The sequence below is a fragment of the Stegodyphus dumicola genome, chromosome 4, assembly GCF_044657685.1.
Source record: "Stegodyphus dumicola isolate Sdum_Otavi_A_Nest chromosome 4, ASM4465768v1".
Classification (NCBI taxonomy): domain Eukaryota; kingdom Metazoa; phylum Arthropoda; class Arachnida; order Araneae; family Eresidae; genus Stegodyphus; species Stegodyphus dumicola.
Window position 1 is genome coordinate 235,733,289 of NC_140771.1, and position 19,872 is coordinate 235,753,160.

Consider the following 19,872-nt stretch of genomic DNA (forward strand, 5'->3'; position numbering starts at 1 on the left):
TGGCAATCATTTGAAAAGTGATACAACGCTTTTAGAGATTCTACACAAAAAGCCGTTTCGAGAATAATATTCCTTCTTAGTTAACACCCCTTTGGGTTAATATGTTTGCAACAGTATGTCATAAACATAACTTTTCCCGGAATCAGGCACCCAATTTTACTGAGTATTTTATTTTTGTTTAACCCACCTGTGATTTTTATAATTTTTTCATTTTCTCAATATTTTTAGTTTCCAAAATGGCGGCAATGATAAGCTTCTCAGACTAGTGAAATCTAGTTAAATAATTCATAGTAAACGAGAAGTAATTAACGATCAATCTCTTGCGAGCTGCTTCCGATTAACTCATGGCTGAAAGAGGAAGTTGGTTTTGAGTTTCGTGTTCATATTTCAAACTAGTTGTCGATATCACTTGATCAGTTTGGCCATACATCCTTTTTACTTACGATAAGTAGTCACGCAATGTTTCCGCTTACTTCTAGTGAACTTTCATGGCCTAATAAATTTAGGTTTCAGCTTGTTATTTGTCAAAATTTAAAGTTTCCCAAAATTTAAACATAAAGTCGGGATAATGGGAATGAGGATTAAGAAACATAAAAATTTTTTCAAAACGTTATCTAAGCATAGCCAGTACTTTCAATTAGATATAATAGACAGAGCGAAAAAATTTCTCGAATACCGTGTAAACAATAACGAAGAAAATTATTTTTACGAAATGAGCTCTAAAATTTTTTATTTAAAAATATATTTTAAAATTCAAACGTGATTCTGCAATCATTTTATTTGGCATTCCTGATTCGCAACTTGCTTTTTTACTTTTTCCCTTCTTTACTTACTCAAGTCCTAAGCATGGGCCTGAAACATGTTTCAAAGGAATGAATTGCTGTTATTAAATTAGAGCATAGATATCACAACAGCATTAACATAGATGTTAACTCATTTATGACAAAAATATTTTAATGAGTTTAATTCAGTTCTATTAATTTTTATTTCTTACCTGAAAAACAGAAAATCTACTGTTTTTTTTTTTTTTTTTTTTTTTTTTTTTTTTTTTTTTTTTTTTTACCCGAAAGAGACAATTTGCCCAGAGGAGCTACTCATTTCGATTTGGCATTTTGCGTTGTTTCACTAAAACGACGTTTCACTTGTTGTTGCCACCAAATATTATCTTTCTCTATTATATTTAAAGAAATTAAATAATGAAGAATCTGCATGATGTATGTATGTTTCTCGCAATGTAAAAGAACAACGCTACGTAGAGCCATCCAATTTTGAATAACAAAATTCTCCACTCGAATATGAGAACCTGGAAGCCGCAATTTGGAATTTTTTCTGTTATCTATTTCATATTTTGTGAAACTTGAACGAATTTTTGAATTACAAACTCAACGATTTCAAAGCGAGCAACGGCAACACTGTACGGGGGGAAGGAAATATCTATTTTCAGCGCGCAAGACTGTGTATCGGGAATTCTAAAGATGTGCTCTTTTTAAATTACTTTGTGATATTGCTGTTGAATTGAATTTTATGGTTTAAGTGCGAAGAACATGATATTTAATAAATAAAGGTAACACATAGAACGTCGAGAAACGCCCCTTTGGACGTAATGTAAAATCTGAATGCTTTCAGATTTTTTTAAATATTATTTATTTACTTAATTTATGTTTTACTGAGATGTTTTTCCTGAGAAATCGAAGAAGCATAACTTTTATATTCTGAAGTTTGCTGAAGCCTATCTCATTATTAGCAAGAGTAACTTGGCAATGGTAACGTAAATTCGAAGCAACTTGTAAATTCTGATTTACTAAACTAAACTTATAAGGTACTTCTCTCACCTTCTTAGAGTGCCTTCGTAGTGTAGTGGTCGGCACGCTCGACGTGTATTCGAGAGATCCGTGGTTCGAGTCCCGGCGAGGTCATTGCTCCTTTTTCACATCACCTGCTTCAAAAAAAGTAAATGACTCTACAAACTGTATTCGTAATATACTTCTGAGAGATTTAAATTTGAAACATCTCAGTGTCCAGGAACAACTGGTTACCCAAATTAGACATTTCTGATGACATTTTTGAAGTATTTATAGCATTTGGATATTTAAGTTTGGTTCGGTTTATTTGATTTTGAGAAAGTTCTCGAGGGCAATCTGTCTAAGGGGAGGGATGTCTTCGTGGAGAACACGTATATTTATATCATTTTGGATATTTAAGTTTGTTTTATTTTTGGTTTATTTGTTTATGGCAAAGCACTCCAGGGCTATCTGCCTAGTAAATTTAAGAATGAAACACCAGAAATGTGCTATGCAATTATGAAAGTGAAATTGTCAGAAATGAATTTATCACCCAAACCATTACCAACCATTTTATAGGTGACACAAGCCAGACGAAAAATGCAAAATACACATAAAAGAAAAACTTTCATAACCGAATTAAAACACAAACACTTTCTTTTAAGTAGCACTGTAACGCATGCCGGGTAACAACTAGTAAATAAACAAAATAGTACGAAGAAGGAAAAACTTAATATGCAGTAAAATACTGGTACCTAAGCAAACTACTTGCATAAAAATACAACAACAACCTTTCAAGAAACTTTGAAAGTTTCATTAACAATAAATTACCTTTCTCTGTACAGGTATGCGAAAACAAAGCGCCATGCCGGTGAGGTCATACCCCGTAAAATCAGCCTGGCATGGATGACGAAAGTGGGTGTTGTGAATAACCTGGTCAGCGAGATGGATGCTGATGAAGGTTTTAGACAAGCTGCAGGGTAAGTTATGTAATTAACGTGATAACTTGATAGGTAATAACTGTGCATATCATTTTTGATAGGTAAGACAGTATAGTAGAATCTCGGTGTTACGAAATGGCAATGGAATTCAAATTATCTATAATTATATTATACGGAAATTCGAATTACTCGGATTATTTACTGTACTTTCCACCAAAATTGTATATATATAGTATATATATATATATATACATCCACTCTGTTACCAGGCTCGGTGAGCTCGGTTTTTAATTCGTATATGTTGGTAAATTGTACATTTTTTGCTTTAAAAGAGTTTTAATTATGTTGCTCTTATGATCCCAGTAAAGTTTTTATTCGTTTAGTTAATCTGCATGCAATAGTTGTAGAATTATCAACAATTTAAAAATTTGTTTAAGTACTATTAAACATAACGCAGCCGTTTTGGCTTACATTAGAGATTCTTAGTAGAACAGTGAATTGAGTTAGTTGGGGCACCAACTACAATTTCTTTCTGTCGAGTTAGACCAAAAGAAACTTCAATTTTTGCACCGAAAATCTGCCTTTTTGCCTATTTACCGAATTGCTTGTTTTTGCGTAGAAACTAATTTTAATTGTAAGAATTGTTTTTTAACTGCATCTCGTGTTTTATGTTATTGTATATCTTTCAGTTTTTAAGGAAAATAGGTTGCGTTTTTATGTATGTTTTGCCTTTTCGCTAAGTGAGAAAAGAATAGATTGAATGAGAAAAATATGTGTAATGAAATTCGTGGGAATAAGTTTAAATGAAGTGCAGAAAAAAGTGTGTATAATTTAATAAGTCGTACAAGGAAGTCATGCAATGTTCACATCATATTTTTTTAAAACTTAAATCATAACAAAAGATATTTCAGGAATGTGTTATGTGAATCTAGGTCATTTACATACAGGTTGTTATTTGGCATAAATAAAAGAATTAAATAAATAAAGAAGTTCTATTTATATTATTATAAATAATTCATAAATAAAGAAGTTCTATTTTAGTTAACTAAAAATAAAGTATTGACTTCATTTTAAATCAAGTAAAAAATAATTTTTTCGTTTAATATATTGCTGTAAAAATTAAAAATAAAATATCTTTAATTTATCCTATGTGAATAGTATTTTATTCGACTTTAAAAAAGAATTAAGTGCTAAAGATAATGAAAAAATTTTATTCAGTACTAATGAGAGAGAGGTGTGGACGTCCTTTTATTGCAAAACAAATACCTCCTTTTTTTAAATATACATTATTTCTTGAAATAAGACACAATTAACAAAATAATAAAAATTCCCTTACGTATATTATAATATAAGTATTTGGTCTAATCCCTCCCCTTAAAAAAAAGAGCAGTTCTATTTTCTGCTTTTCAGTATATTTGGTTTAGTTGTGATAGCGGTGAGTTATCCCTGTGTGGAAGGATGCTGCCTCGGATAAAATGTAGACTGTACTCATTTCGGATAACAGTTTTCTGTAGTTTATACGGCAGAGATTTTTAACCTCATTTCTTTTTCTTAGAGAGTTTTATTTTGTATAATAGCAATGGAAAAATTCAGAGTGAGACGAATTCTGAGTTTTCTTAATTCCTTCTTCTGAAAGCTTCTCAGAATTTTCGAATCTCCAGTATCTCGAATTCTTCATATAAGAATCATTATGAGGGGAAAAATGTGCGCCGCAAAATTCCTTTCAACAGCAAAATCAAACAATATTTAAAAACAGCATATCTAGTCCCGAGAGCTGCAGATAAAAACGTATTATTGCGTACAGTGTTTACTTACTTTCAAATAGATGAGTTTGCTAATCAAAAATTCATTAAAGTTGTATAAAATATGAAATATAAAATTCAAAATTCTGGATTTCAGATGCACATGTTCTGGGGAAGGACTGCGTTATTCAAAATTAGATGGAGCTAAATACCATCTTTTTTTTTTCATACTGCGAGGAACATACATATATGCATGCATATTAATTATTTAATATCTTATAAGGTATTTCTTCCACTTTCTTGGCGTGCCTTCGTGGTGTATTGGTTCTGCACGCTGGGCCGGTATTCCAGAGGTCCGTGGTTCGAGTTCCGGCGAAGGCGGTGGCTAATTTTTCATCTTGTCTGCTTCCAAAAATACCTAATGTATCTACAATCTTTAAACATAAAACAAGGCGATAATATTTGGTGGCAACAATTTGAAAAGTGATTCACCGTTTATTGTAGACTGCATGACGCAAAATCCCGTTTCCAGACAAATAGTCTATTCTGTATAACGCGCTTTTGTTCTAATAATATTACGAAAAGAAACGTAAAAATAGTCCTCTTATCTTTTTGAAAGAAAATACTATATGCTGTTTTCAACTCACTAAACTATACTTTTAAGAAACTAAATTACAAGAACCAGCAAAATATGAATAAATTTGCTGGACTAGCTTAGACAGATATTTTCCTGTCATTATTTTGGCTCCCACAGAGAAGAATATTTTGTTTAATCTTTGCATCTATAGTTTTGCAAATGTACTCTAGTTCCATTGATTCTTTTTGCTTATTATTAGTTTTTATAACATTTGTACTTCGGTGTGTTTTTTTCTAATATTTGTTATAAATCTCTACTGATAAATAATATTCAAACTCAATTGGAAGGTGAGATATTTGCCTGTATGCTTTTCTTTTGAAGGTGTATCATTATAAACAGGAAAATGTCAAATTACTAGATATATCTGTGTTTGAATAAAAACTGGGTAAATCTGTATTTCTCTCTCTCTATCTACCTATCTATTTCTTTATGTGCCTTTCTAAATATACATTTCTCCCTCTATCTTTTTATCTATATCTCTCTAACCGTATCTTCCTGTCAACACCTCTTATCTAGGATATCTCTCTAACCTTATCTTCACGTGAATGCCTCTCATCTATATCTTTCAAGCTCTGATCTATACTTCATCTGTATATCATCTATTTACACCCTGCGTATTTCTGTCTATTACCTGTCTCTCTCTCTCTTTCTATTTATCTGTTTCTTTATCTGCCTTTCTATCTATCTATATGTTTCTCCCTCTACCTTTCTATCTATGTCTCTAACCGTATCTTCCCGTCAATACCTCTCAGTCTCTCATCTATATCTCTCAAGCTCTGATCTGTATTTCATCTATATATCATCTATCTACAATCTAAGTCTTTCTGTCTATTAGTCTATTATCTGTCTCTCTCTCTCTTTCTACTTATCTATTTCTTTATCTGCTCTATCTATATGTTTCTCCCTCTACCTTTCTATCTATACCTCTCTAACCGTATCTTCCCGTCAACACCTGTCATCTACTATATCTTCCCTGAATACCTCTCATCTATATCTTTCAAGCTCTAATCTATATTTCATCTATATATCATCTATCTACACCCTGCGTTTCTCCTTCTATTACCTGTCTCTCTCTTTTTCTACTTATCTGTTTCTTTATCTGCCTTTCTAACTATCTATATGTTTCTACCTCTACCTTTCTATCTATGTCTCTCTAACCGTATCTTCCCGTCAATACCTCTCAGTCTCTCATCTATATCTCTCAAGCTCTGATCTGTATTTCATCTATATATCATCTATCTACAATCTAAGTCTTTCTGTCTATTATCTGTCTCTCTCTCTCTTTCTATTTATCTGTTTCTTTATCTGCCTTTCTATCTATCTATATGTTTCTCCCTCTACCTTTCTATTTATGTCTCTCTAACCGTATCTTCCCGTCAATACCTCTCAGTCTCTCATCTATATCTCTCAAGCTCTGATCTGTATTTCATCTATATATCATCTATCTACAATCTAAGTCTTTCTGTCTATTATCTGTCTCTCTCTCTCTTTCTATTTATCTGTTTCTGTATCTGCCTTTCTATCTATCTATATGTTTCTCCCTCTACCTTTCTATCTATGTCTCTCTAACCGTATCTTCCCGTCAATACCTCTCAGTCTCTCATCTATATCTCTCAAGCTCTGATCTGTATTTCATCTATATATCATCTATCTACAATCTAAGTCTTTCTGTCTATTATCTGTCTCTCTCTATCTTTCTACTTATCTATTTCTTTATCTGCTCTTTCTATATGTTTCTCCCTCTACCTTTCTATCTATATCTCTCTAACCGTATCTTCCCGTCAATATCTCTCAGCTACATCTATCAAGCTCTGATCTGTATTTCATCTATATATCATGCATATCTCTCTGTTTACAATCTACGTCTTTGTATCTGTTATTTGTGTCTCTCTGTCTATTATCTATGCCTGTCTGTGTCTGTCAGTATTATTAATTATGTCTGTCTGTAATATTATTTATGTCTGTCCGTGTTATTATCTATTCATGTCTGTATGTCTGACATGTTTGTTTGTCTAGTCTGTATATATATGTACGCATGTGTGCATACGGACATAGAGACTGAGGCATCATACAGACATACACATAGAGATAATGCATAGAGATAGAGGACTAAAATCGTTAAGTTGTTATAAAATTTCATACTCACCATTCATATTTTTTTTTAGATGCTAACAGTAGTATGCAGAGTTAGAGCTCTTTATTTTATATCATTACGATTTATTTTTACGACACTTTCATTCTACAAATGTATTTTAAAGGCATTTTTAAAAAAGGGGTTAAATATTAATTATGTTATTATTGAATAATTTTGATATTTATTCAAGGGCAGAAAATTGTCTTTCGAAAATAGAATATATTTACAAAAGAGGTAAATCATTATCATTGAAAATTTTATAATAATATTGAGTAATGTTTTCCCACACTTAATTCTATTTCATAACTTCAAAAGCGAATCTATCATAAAAGATGCAAGAAGCTTTGTTCTCGTTGCACAAACAATTAAAACTCTCGTATCTGTTATTTCTTCTTCTAGGTCTAAGGTCACATTGAATGCACAAGAATACAAAGATTTTCTAATCGATTTGACCATTCGCAAGAAACTTCCTTTTTATGAAATCTATCGTCGAATGTGCGGTTTGTAGAAGCATCCTAGGTAATGTGAAGAAACAGCAAATGTAATTACTGCAGAAATGTCTACAATTGTTCGTGGTTTCAAAATAAATGGAAGTTTAAAAGAAAATGATTTGTCTTTCAAAATATGACTTCACTCGTGAAAAATATGATCCTCAATATTTTGTAATTTTAAAATGTTCTCAAACAACTTTGCATCTTTACATAGGTTACTTCTATTGATATTTAATATGATGTATGTAATTCACAGTGCTTTGTATCATGGGTAATTGTACATTTTAATAGATGTTGTCATGAATGTAAATTACTTAAGCTGCGTACCTCTTGAAAAGAAAAAAAAACAACTTACAGGTGGCAGAAATTTAATTATAAAGAAAGCAAAAAAGGATTCCAAATGTTTTAAGTGTTTTCGGTCACAAGACTTAAATTATTTGATGTTATTGAAAATCATAAGAAAAATGCGAAAATAAGGTAGATTTTTTTAGAAGAAATTATTAAGTTTTCTCTAGTTTTCAGAATGGTTTCTTTATTTGATTACGTCTAATAGTGACATAAATTATCGATTCAAATTTACTTGAGAAATTATCTTGAAATTTTGCACTCATACATATTCGCAATGTCAGTACATTACTTCACAGCGACTTTTAAAATTCAGTATAGATTTTCTTCATTAATATTGGAGCAACGTTTCCTTAGATTATTTGTGAATGTTTGGGCTTAATGATCAAATTAATAATTGCAGAATATTTCCACCATCAGATAAGAAAATAATCTTTGAAGTAGAATTCGTTTTGAATCTTTAACGCAATTTACCGCTTTCCCCCCCCCCCCCGATTTTTCAAAACCAGTTGGTGTTAGACGATCACGTTTTTCTAAAAGTTAAAATTGCAAGATTTCCATTACTCAAATATTAATAGAGGTTTAAGGAAGATAAGAAATAACAACACAGAAACAGAATACATAAGAATTTAAGATAAAATTCTAAAAGGGAAATTTAAAGGAATTGAATATGAATTTAGTTCGTTTGCATTTCTTTCTTAGTAGTCTCGAGGTTTTGTAATCACGAAAACTTCCGGGGACCATTTTTCAATAAAGGACTCTTTTTTTCAAAATGAATTATAAAGCTGATTAAAAATGGATTCAGAAAAGATTTTTCCCTGCCGTCTGTATGTACGTATGTATGTCGCATAACTCAAAAACGAGCAGCCTCAGAAAGTTGGAATTTTGTATATAGGGCTGCTATAGCATGTAGTTGTGCACCTCCCTTTTTGATTGTAATCCGGATGCATTAAAAGAATATATATATATATATATATATATTGAAGAATATAATTTAAATTTAAACAAATTTTAATTTTAATTTTAACAAACACGTATAAAAGTAAAAAAGCAAAATTAAAGCCAAAATTTTATTTTAATGTTTGCAATAAAATTTTTAATATAACAAAGATAGCAGCTTGGCACTCAACTTTACCTACATAATTACCATCTATATAATTAATTTGAAGAACACACTTACTTCTCTTTAAAAACACTTTTGCAGACCACAACGCTCATATAGTAGGTAAGTTAGAATTCAAACTTACTATTTACTTGCTTTAAGTATTTTTTAAAATTTTTTTATGTAGTATTTAAGTATTTTCTAGATATGTAATTATTTTTTAAGTATATATTTGTTTTTTAAAAAATTGTGAATTAGTTCTTTTTGTTTCTTATTGGTTTATATGGATTATGTCTAGTTCTTTTTTAGTTTCTTTTTATTGATATGCATATTCGTGTCGGGGAGGTTTCTGTAGACAAGGGATTCTAAAATACATTGGTTTCTAAATTATTTTTTTATAAAAAATTAATTTTTTAAAAATTTAATTTTTTTAAAAAATAAAGTTTAATTTAATACTTGACTTTACTTGCTTGTTTATCAAAAGAATTCTTTAATTGTTTTCTTTTTAGAACTTTAATTCTTAAATGCTAATTTATAAGGGTACCACTTTATTGGTATTTCTTTTCGGACATTCTTCACTTTTTACTTTTGGTTTTGAAATTTACCTTTGCCTACATGAATGACGAAACACGAATTGAATGATTGGAGAGTTAGGTTTGGAGGCAACTTCTCCTTGATAAGTCTGTCTCCTGCCTGCTCAACAGTCATTCACTTATGCTTTTTTAAAAAAAATGTTTGAATTAATTTTAATTTGATAAATTATTGAATTTATTTTCATGGATTGTTTTTGCACTTGATTTGCTTATACTTCTGAATTTAAATGATATTGTAGATTAGTTCGAGAATTAAATCTTTTATATGTTTGCACATTTTTTTAAATTTAAAAAAAAAATATTTTGGCTTTAAATTTAATTTTGGCTTTAATTTTGCTTTTTTTACGTTTATACGTGTTTGTTAAAATTTAAATTCCTTGCAGCAATGGCGCAAAGAATTATTTAATTAAATTTGCATTTACTTAATTAAATTCAATTTATTCTATTGAAGAATATATATATATAGATATATTGAAGAATATATATACATATATATAGTATATATATATATATATAATGTACCCACTCTGTTACTCGGCCCAGTGAGCTGAGTTTTTTTCATTCTTATATGTTGGTAAATTGTGCATTTTTTGTTTTAAAAATTATTGAATTATGTTGTTCTTATTTTCCGGTTAAGGGTTTTATGCCTTTAATTAATTTGCATGCAATATTTGTAGAATAATCAGCAATTTAAAAGTGTTTAAGTGAGGCTAAGCCTAATTTTTTTTATCATAGCAGCCATATTTGTTTACATTTGAAACTTAGCAAAATAGTGAATTAATTATTTCTGCAACTTACGTATCTTTTTGAAGAGAGTTTTGTGCACTGAAAAATCTGTCTTCTTAAATTATTCGGAAATAAGTTTAAATGAAATGCAGGAAAAAATGAGTATAATTTAGTATTCCGTACAAGGAAGTCATGTGGTGTACACATCAGCTTTGTTTTTAAATGTTTGAGTGTATTTAATTAAAACCGATTCACTTAAAATTTTTTTTTTCTTATTATAGAGTTAAGTTTACTACTCACTCCGAAATAACTGAGCAAATACTTTAATTATTTACTACATTTAAAGTCGATGAGACCATCGAAATTCTGTTAATCACAAGATTCCTTGAAACAAAAGCACTTTAGTTTGTTATGATTTCTGCATATCAATTTTGGTCACTTTACCGAAATGGGGATGAGTGGTAACTGCTCCCATTTTGTCGAACTCGGCTTAAAGATATGTATGCGTCTAACTATATAACGACTTTGCTGAATCGAGGGATATCTTTTGAATTTTTTATCAAAACTGGATAATCTAGATTGGTAATTGCGCGATTTACCACATTTTTCAATTATTTTGGCTTTCGTACTTTCTAATGTTTAAAGATGTTAACAGCTACGATAATTATTTTGACTGTTTTGGATATGTTCCTTTGGATCGAGATATATATATCGCCCTTCAAAAGTTAAGGAACAGTATGTTTTCTTGTGTCTAATTTGAGAATGAAGCAACATGGAAATACGAAATTTACAGGACGTGTTCACTAAACAGTTCTTTGATGAATTCGACAGACGTTCAACACAAACATAAATTACAGCAAAAAATTGCACTTTTGGCAGACAAATCAAGTCTCGAAGAAACCATATATAACAGTTTTTGAGGAAAAATGGAGTGGTGACATTACAAAAAATGAGTTCTTATAAGGAGGGTGTCCACCCCTACCTTCAATACATTGACGGCAGCGACGTTCCCTGCTGTGAATTAAGTTGTTGGTCAGTGAAATGGGAAGCAACAACCAGACATGGAGTAATCATTGTTCAAGCTTATTTAACGATCTTGGAGGAAGACTTAAAGTAGAAACCTGTCTCTCAATGTAGTCCCAAAGATACTCTATCGGATTCAGGCCTAGGGATTGAGCTGGCCATTCCATCCGCTGCGCACGTTACATTCAAGAATTAGTGCGGTCGGGCATTCTCGTCCATCGGAAGAAATTCAGGACAATAGCAGTGGCATAAGGACGGACATCTTGATCAAGGATCTATCTCGATATCTTGCACCAATCAAAGTTCCTCCATGGAACACATGCAGGTCAGTGTGACCACCGAGACCATTATTCCACCACCTCTATAACTATGTCTTTCCACAATGTGGGATAGATTGTATCTGGCGCGTTGTTCCCCCCAGATCATATGACGTCCTGAATCACTCTCCAATGTGAACCTAGAACTCGTCTGTGAAGAGAACAGACTCCCATTGTTGACTGGTAAAGGAGACGTGTTTTCTTGCCCAACATAAACGGGCATTTATGGTCTTGCCCAACATAAATGGTTCAAGGGGAAACAAACAACTGGTCCTCTTGTATACAGACCTGTATTGTGCAAGCATCTGCGCACTGTAATAGTTGAGATTCCCGTTCCTGTTGCCACTAAATGATCTGCGATGAGCTGAGGACAGTAATGTTATGCCTCCTTCAACCGAAAGTTCTAAATAATGGTTTCCAGGAGGTGTTGTAACTCTAGGTTTCCCTGGAGTATGTCTTCCAGACACAGAATCTTGGGATTCAAACTGATTCCATAGTCGGTGCTTCACACCAGGAGAGACTGAGATGTCTAGCAGCATCAGCTTGTGACATCCCCATTTCCATCCATCCGATAGTGTGCCACTTCAACGAATCGGGCAAACGACTTCTTCTGGACACTGATAGACGCTCCTGGATTATGTCCAAGAAACTGTAATAACAACTGAAACTGTAATAACTGTAACTGATGATCAACTCTCGTGAACATTTTTGCCATTTTTACATTTTTTCTCCAACTCCTATAATAAGTATTCTTTTCTATAAAATAAAAGTGGTAGCTATTGTTTTTGTCTATATCTCCTTAAACTTCGCTACTGTCATGCATATGAAATGTGAATTTAAACGTTGCTGACATTTTTGTAATGGTGAGCTTTGAAAAATATGCTTTTCCTTAACTTTTAAAGGGCAGTGTAATTTTTAAAGTAACACTCATTCATCTGTTTCTCTTGATAATGTTCCTTCTAGAACATAAAATGAGTGAGCCTTCCAATGAAAGATGTTTTATCACAAAAAGAAAAAAAAAACTAAAAAAAAAAAAAAGTCTGAAATGTTTCAGATTTTAAATTACGTCCAAAGGGGCGTTTTTTAACATTTTGTGTGTTACCTTTCTTTATTAAATATCATGTTCCTCGCACTTAAACCATAAGATCCAGTGCAACAGCAATATCGCAAAATAGTTTTAAAACGAGCCTATCTTTAGAATTTCCGATACAGAGACTCACGCGCTGGAGATAAAAATGTTTTTTCTGCACAACGTTGCCATTGCTCGCTTTGAAATCCTTGAGTTTGTTAATCAAAAATTCGTCAAAGTTTTAAAAAATAGGAAATCGATCATAAAACAAATTTCAAATTTCAAATTGGGTCTTCCACATGCTCATATTCGTTGGAGGATTACGTTATTCAAAATTCGATGACTCTATGTACCGTTGTTTTATCACAATACGAGAAATATACATACATTTATGCAGATTTTTCATTATTTAATTTCTTCAAATATAATGCAGGACTCTAACATTTTGTGGCAACAGTTTGAAAAGTGAACCGACATTTATGAGTCCGACGCAAAATGCCAAAACGAAACTAATAGTCCTTCGGGATTCAAATCCCTTTGGACTAAAAAATTTGACTCAATCAGTTTATGGCAAATAAGAGAAGTTCAAATCTCCACCCATTTTTACAGAGCAGTTTCAGGTGCTACTTGAGACTATCTCAGTTATTATCCTTATACCTGAATAAAGCTTCATTTCAGCTGAAACGAAAAAAAAATACTGTATGCAGATTCTTCATTATTTAATTTCTTTAAATATAACACAGGGCAATACTATTTGGTGGCAAGAATTTGAAAAGTGAACTGACATTTAAAGTTTTCAACGCAAAATGCCAAAACGAAATTAATGGGCTAAAAAATTAGAAAACAATAGTGAGTATAATATAAAGTAACAATATAAAGTAACTACTTTATATTGTTAAATTAGATTAAGTAGTTATGATAATGGCAAAGAAAAAAGAAGAGGTATCTGTTGTAGGATGAATTTCTCCGTAACCATCATATACCTACCTACCTTTTTCGTTTTTAGTCTCCAGTATACGGGAAAAGAAACATAAAACCAGCTTATAAAAGCTAATCGTTTCTGCCGAAAGTTGAGTCACGATATCATCTGCAATCACTGAATCAAACATTCTGCCTTTACTAGTTTTCAATATTCCTTATTTATAAAAGACATATAGGCGAATTATTAAGTATTCATTTAAATGGTAAATATTAGGTGATAGAACTAGTGAGACGGCCTCATTTGTGTTACCAGTTTAGTACATTAAATTTAAAAAAAAATTTGTTTTGCTGTAAAAATTTGATATATTCAGTGCTTAAATTCAGCTGAGCAATCTTAATTTGTTATGTTTTGGTAGAGTTACACTCCCAGATGAGGTGATGACAGTAATAACAGTAACAAGAAAGTTGTAATACATTTTCCAAGAATTGAATTCTGATTACCGGTTGTAACAGCTTTAACTAATATTAAAATCTTGTAGTTTAAATAATTTAAATAGATGAACATTAAGGTATTTGTGAATGGCAATATTTGAAACCAGACTCGAGTGCCTCGTGCGACTCTCGCACGAAGAATGTAATTTTTTTTTAAATGATAGAATATGTTTTCTTTTCTTGTTTGTATGTCGCCATTTTTTTGAGTGTTAAATAAAAGTTATTGCTGTGTTCCATCATTGGAGTTGCTTCATTTCGCCAAAGAAGTATTACAGTCTTAATTATTTTGGAGGCACCGACCGAGATCGAATAATCGTGCGTATTTTTATTTTATTAGTTCATCACTGAACATAATATTAGTGATACCAGATTATTACTTCCTGTTCATATAGAATTGCTTAATTTTATTAGTTCATCATTGAACGCAATATTAGTGATACCAGATTATTACTTCCTGTTAATTTTGAATTGCTTTATTTTATTAGTTCATCACTGAACGTAACTTCCTGTTGATATTGAATTGCCTTATTTTATTAGTTCATCACTGAACATAATATTAGTGATACCAGGTTATTACTTCCTGTTGATATTGAATTGCCTTATTTTATTAGTTCATCACTGAACGTAATATTAGTGATATCAGGTTATTACTTCCTGTTAACACTGAACTGCCTTATTTTATTAGTTTATCACTTGAACGTAAACTTAGTGATACCATTTTAATGCCATTTCTACTAGAGCTCAAAGGAAAAGAAAAATAGCTGAAGAGCAGATCTTGGAACCGATGAAGGAAGAAAATAAAGCATCGAGAGATGTATTTGAAGAAGAAGTTAAATCACCAGAATTAAACGAGGAAGATGTTCACGAAAATTTAAAAAATGATAAAGAAATTAATATTGAGAATCATTTTGCAATGCAGCGTTATCATCATCTTTCGGCTTTTGATTTAATATCAAAGCCGCTACTAATAGACGAAGAAAACAATTGTCGAAAGCAAATGACAAATGAATATTATCCGAAAGGCACACATGAACTGAGGAAAGGCTTTGCTGTGAATTATAGCCGAGGAACTGGTCCACCACGGAAGAGATCTAGGCGCCGTCAAAAAAAAAAAAAAAAAAAAAAAAGACTAATTTGAACACTGGTCCATTTTCTTCCTATTTAAATGTGGTGTAAAAATATTTGTTTAAAACTTAAAATTTTCGGCCTGAAAATTTGGAAACTTATGAGAGAAGTTACCTTTTCTCTTTAAGCAAATGAGCAAGCCGAGCTTATTAAACTGTCAAATTTTACAGAACTTTTCCCTTCGGAAAAAGTCTCGCCGTAGGGGGAGAGGTTGTAACAGCTTTAAATAATATTAAAATCTTGTAGTTTAAATAATTTAAATAGATGAACATTAAGGTATTTGTGAATGGCAATATTTGAAACCAGACTGGAGTGCCTCGTGCGACTCTCGCACGAAGAATGTAATTTTTTTTTAAATGATAGAATATGTTTTCTTTTCTTGTTTGTATGTCGCCATTTTTTTGAGTGTTAAATAAAAGTTATTGCTGTGTTCCATCATTGGAGTTGCTTCATTTCGCCAAAGAAGCATCACACAATGCTGAAGATGCTCTCATTAATCCTCGAGATATTTCACGAAGAATTCTTAACGCTGAACTGAATCTCAGAGTACTAGAGCGAGACAATCTACATGAAACATTTTTTAAAAAAATATTGCGTGACATTATTTGGAAATAAATCAGACACCGGAGCTGACGCCTCAAGCATCATCGAAGATCATCTCCACGATACACACGGATCTGGAAGAACGACTTCCTGCTCGGACCAGAACATGCATCCCGAAGTTAACTTCAGAGAATGACTGTAAAACGGTGGAACAAACTGGTAGTAAACAAATTGCTCATCGGAAGAGTTTAATTATCTTGCTCTCATTAAATAAAAATTTTTAAATACTTATGTGTACTTCACCGGTACTTTTTTAATGCAGATTGTTTGCTGTTCCGAGTAATGGAAATCAGTGCAATGGGATATTTGCACTAGTTGTATATCAACCGAGTCAAACGCAGCTTTGAATGGCAGTGTGATAAAATACTTAAGATCGTCTAGAAGGGGTGTTAATTACAAGTCGAAAGCTGTGGGGGTTCATGTGAAAGTTCTATCTTCTCAGGAAAGACTGAATGTACTACCGACGGAGAGAACGTCCTTGTATAATCAGTTGTCTTTCGCGCGTTTCATAGTCAACGTTAAAACCAAAATTGTTGAAAAAATTGTTTCATAACATATGAACTTTACATGACACATATTTCATCTCTTACTTTTAAAAATTGTGAAGACTTAGGTTATTTCGAAGCAGGAGACATGTAAAATGAGTAGTGTCTTCTCCAGGACTCGAACCTCGGACCTCTCGAATACGCGTCGAGTGTGCTGACCAAATCCTGGTGGCTGACCAAATCGCCAAATCCTGGTGGTGGAAAATCATCATCCACCACCTCTTTTATTTCGGGCGCCACTTTAGAGACATTAGGTTATTTCGAAGCAGGATAGATGAGAAATGAGCAATACCCTCTTCGAGACTCGAACCTTGGACCTCTCGAATACGCGCCGAGTGTGCTGGCCATTACACCGTGAAGACATGCTACGAAGACAAGAGAAATACCTTATAAAATATCATCCTTAAAATTAATGCAACTGTATTTTTTAGCGAAAATTTTCTTTCTATAGTTTAGAAAAAGATGGTTAACTGATATCTACCCCATTTGAGTGGCGTTTCCTGTGATCGGAGTTGATTTCTCGTGACATTTGTCAATAGTTTATCTCTTATGCAAGAATTAATTTCGTTTTTTCTTTCTAAAATCAGTTTGGTTTCCCGACCACTTCAATTATGTATAATAATGCATATAGATTTTATCCCGCAAATCAAAAGGAAATATAATTATTATTTATTATAATTAATTAAATAACTATAATAATGATTTATTATCGTATAAATATTATAACTAATTATTAAGAAATTTCTTTTTTCACTTAATTAATAATTGAGTTAATGCTCTTTCTTATCAGTATTTTCTTAGTGCTCTTTTTTTCAGTATTAATGTACATATATTTTAGTTTAAAGTTAAAAAAGCCACGTAATAATTATTAATTATAATATTATCATAATAATTATTTATTATCGTAAAATTATTATAAACTGTTAATATATAATTTTTATAATGTAACACATTTTCCACGTTAGCAAAATCGAAGCATTCCCACTAAAACGTTTGACCTTTACAAATTAGTTATAGCCCATCAATGCATTCCAGTTTATTTAAAAGTGCTCCTCTCCCTTTTAACAATAGTTATAAAAGAGTTATCTAAGGGGACGTGGGATTTAAGGGATATTAATTTTTAAAACTCTAATATTTATGCAAACGTTGTTTTTAAAATGTAGATAAAAGGATACCTACCTTTTTCGTTTTAGTCTCTTTTTTTTTTCGTTTATTCTTTTTGTCTCTCCTTGTTGATCTTTCTTAACACTTTTATTAGTATTAATGCTCTTTCTTATTGGTGTTTATGCGTTTCTTCACTTAGTGTTATGCGCTTTATTTCTATCAAATTATTTCATACACTGCTGTACAAAAGTTAAGGAACAGCATGCTTTTTTTGTTTCTAATTTGAGAATGGAACAACATAGAAATCAGAAATTTACGGGACATAATCAGTAAATAGTTTTTTAATGAATGCGATATAGAATGTTCCTAAAGTTCAGCACAAACATTAATTACAACAAAAAAATTTGCACTCTTGGCAGATAAATCCAGTCTTGGAGAAATAGGTATATCACAGTTTTTTGAGGAAGAAATGAGTGTTAATATTACAAAATGTAAAATATTTATGTTTCAAACTGAATCTGTCTGCTGTGGATTAACAAACTAAGCTATCTGTAAAACAACAGATGCAGTTCTTAAGAATATTTGTTTCTTTTCTTTCGCTTGGATCGGATTGGTTTAAATAATGAAAATGCATTTAATTCATGATCTATTTAATTAGAAACATTCAATCTTTTCATAAAATGATGTTATGTATTTTTTATTATTTATTTCATATTTTGCAAAACTTTATTGAATTTTTTATTAACAATTGAACATTTTGCAAACGAACAGTGGCAACAATGCATGGAATAAAATAATTTTATCTCCAGTGTGCAAGGTTTTTCTGTCAGAAATTCTAAAGATATGCTGTTTCTAAATATTTTGTGATTTTGCTGTTAAATTGAATTTTATGTATGCGAAGCGAGTGATGCGAAGAGAGTGATGAAATAAAGTTATCACACAAAATTTTAACAATAAAAAGACTCAAAAAAATGTTTTTTAATCCATCTTAGTAAGAAAACCGGACACTGACTCGATGAACTGAGAAAAGACTGAAAAAAAATAGAAAAATGTTTTATGCTAACCCCTTCGCGTTAACACTGCATCGGGAATTCTAAACATATGCTGCTACTCTAAACATATGCTGCTACTCTAAACATATAATTAAAAATTTTTTGTGATTTTGCTATTGCATTGTATGTGGCATAAGTGCGAAGAAAATGATGCTTAATAATAAAGCTAAAACAACAACAAAAGGAATGGTTAGCAAGGAGTGAGCGCAACAGTAGACTGGTAAACAGTGATCTCATGGAGAGAGTAAAATCTTTCACAAACCTTTTTAGGCGACCCTTAAAATCTGAAACCTTTTAGATTTTTTCCTTTCTCTTTCTTTCTTAATAATGCCGTTTAAGTTTTTTTCTTTTAATTTTTCTTACATATTTTTTCCTGAATGTTTAAAAACCAACTACAAAAATAAATGTGCCTCATATTGCTATGTCGACCACAATTTTTAACAAATTTAGGAAGAAGTTTGCCTGCCTGCATGGAGGACGTTTTAAGAGAACTGACTTGTATTCATGTTATACATGAGGAAAACGAAACAAGAAACCGGCCCATTTGTCTGGGTCCAGCCCAGTTTGAACCCCAGTATTTAGCTGTTTTAACAGGTTGCTACTGGTGGGAAAAATTTAGGTAGGAATTACAAAACGAAGGCTACTCGTTTTGGCAGTTAATGGTTCTACATTGGTTAAAGCAGCATAATTTATTAGTATTGTAGCTATCCTTTAAAAATATTAATTACACATATCTCAATGAATTTCCTGCGTAAAAATTCGAAAAGTTTTATGTTTAACTTATAACGAATATTTTATTATTTGGAATTTTCCTTTAGGAATCATATAAAATTTTAATTTTTTATTTACAAGATAGTTCCCTCGTCACCCTCGTCAAACTGTTCTTCTAATTAAGTTCTTTAGCTTTAGAAATTTTGGAACTGGATATCTAAGACCCAGGAAATAATAATTTTTTTTTCAAATACTTTTGTACACTCATTTAGTTGGAGAAAGAAACGTGAAAAATGAGCAATGTCCTAGCCGGGATTGTATTTCACACCTCCGAGCCGGACGTGTTTCCAGTTACAACCCGAAGGCACTGAGTAAGAAATAACTTACATTCTCACCCATTTAAAAGGGCGTTTGGGAA

At 31.6% G+C, this 19,872-nt stretch overlaps 1 protein-coding gene across 4 annotated transcripts in view; it reads left to right on the forward strand.

Moving 5' to 3' along the window:
* The window catches only part of LOC118183803 (uncharacterized), a 68,855-nt gene extending 58,102 nt beyond the window's left edge, over positions 1-10,753 (forward strand). For all 4 annotated transcript variants that reach the window (XM_085816089.1, XM_085816088.1, XM_085816086.1 and 1 more), the window contains 2 exons: positions 2,627-2,761; positions 7,635-10,753. In XM_085816089.1, the coding sequence (XP_085672215.1) occupies positions 2,627-2,761; positions 7,635-7,743 (244 nt within the window). In that variant the 3' untranslated portion in view covers positions 7,744-10,753. The remainder of the gene's footprint in view (positions 1-2,626; positions 2,762-7,634) is intronic.
* The last annotated feature ends 9,119 nt before the right edge of the window (positions 10,754-19,872 follow it).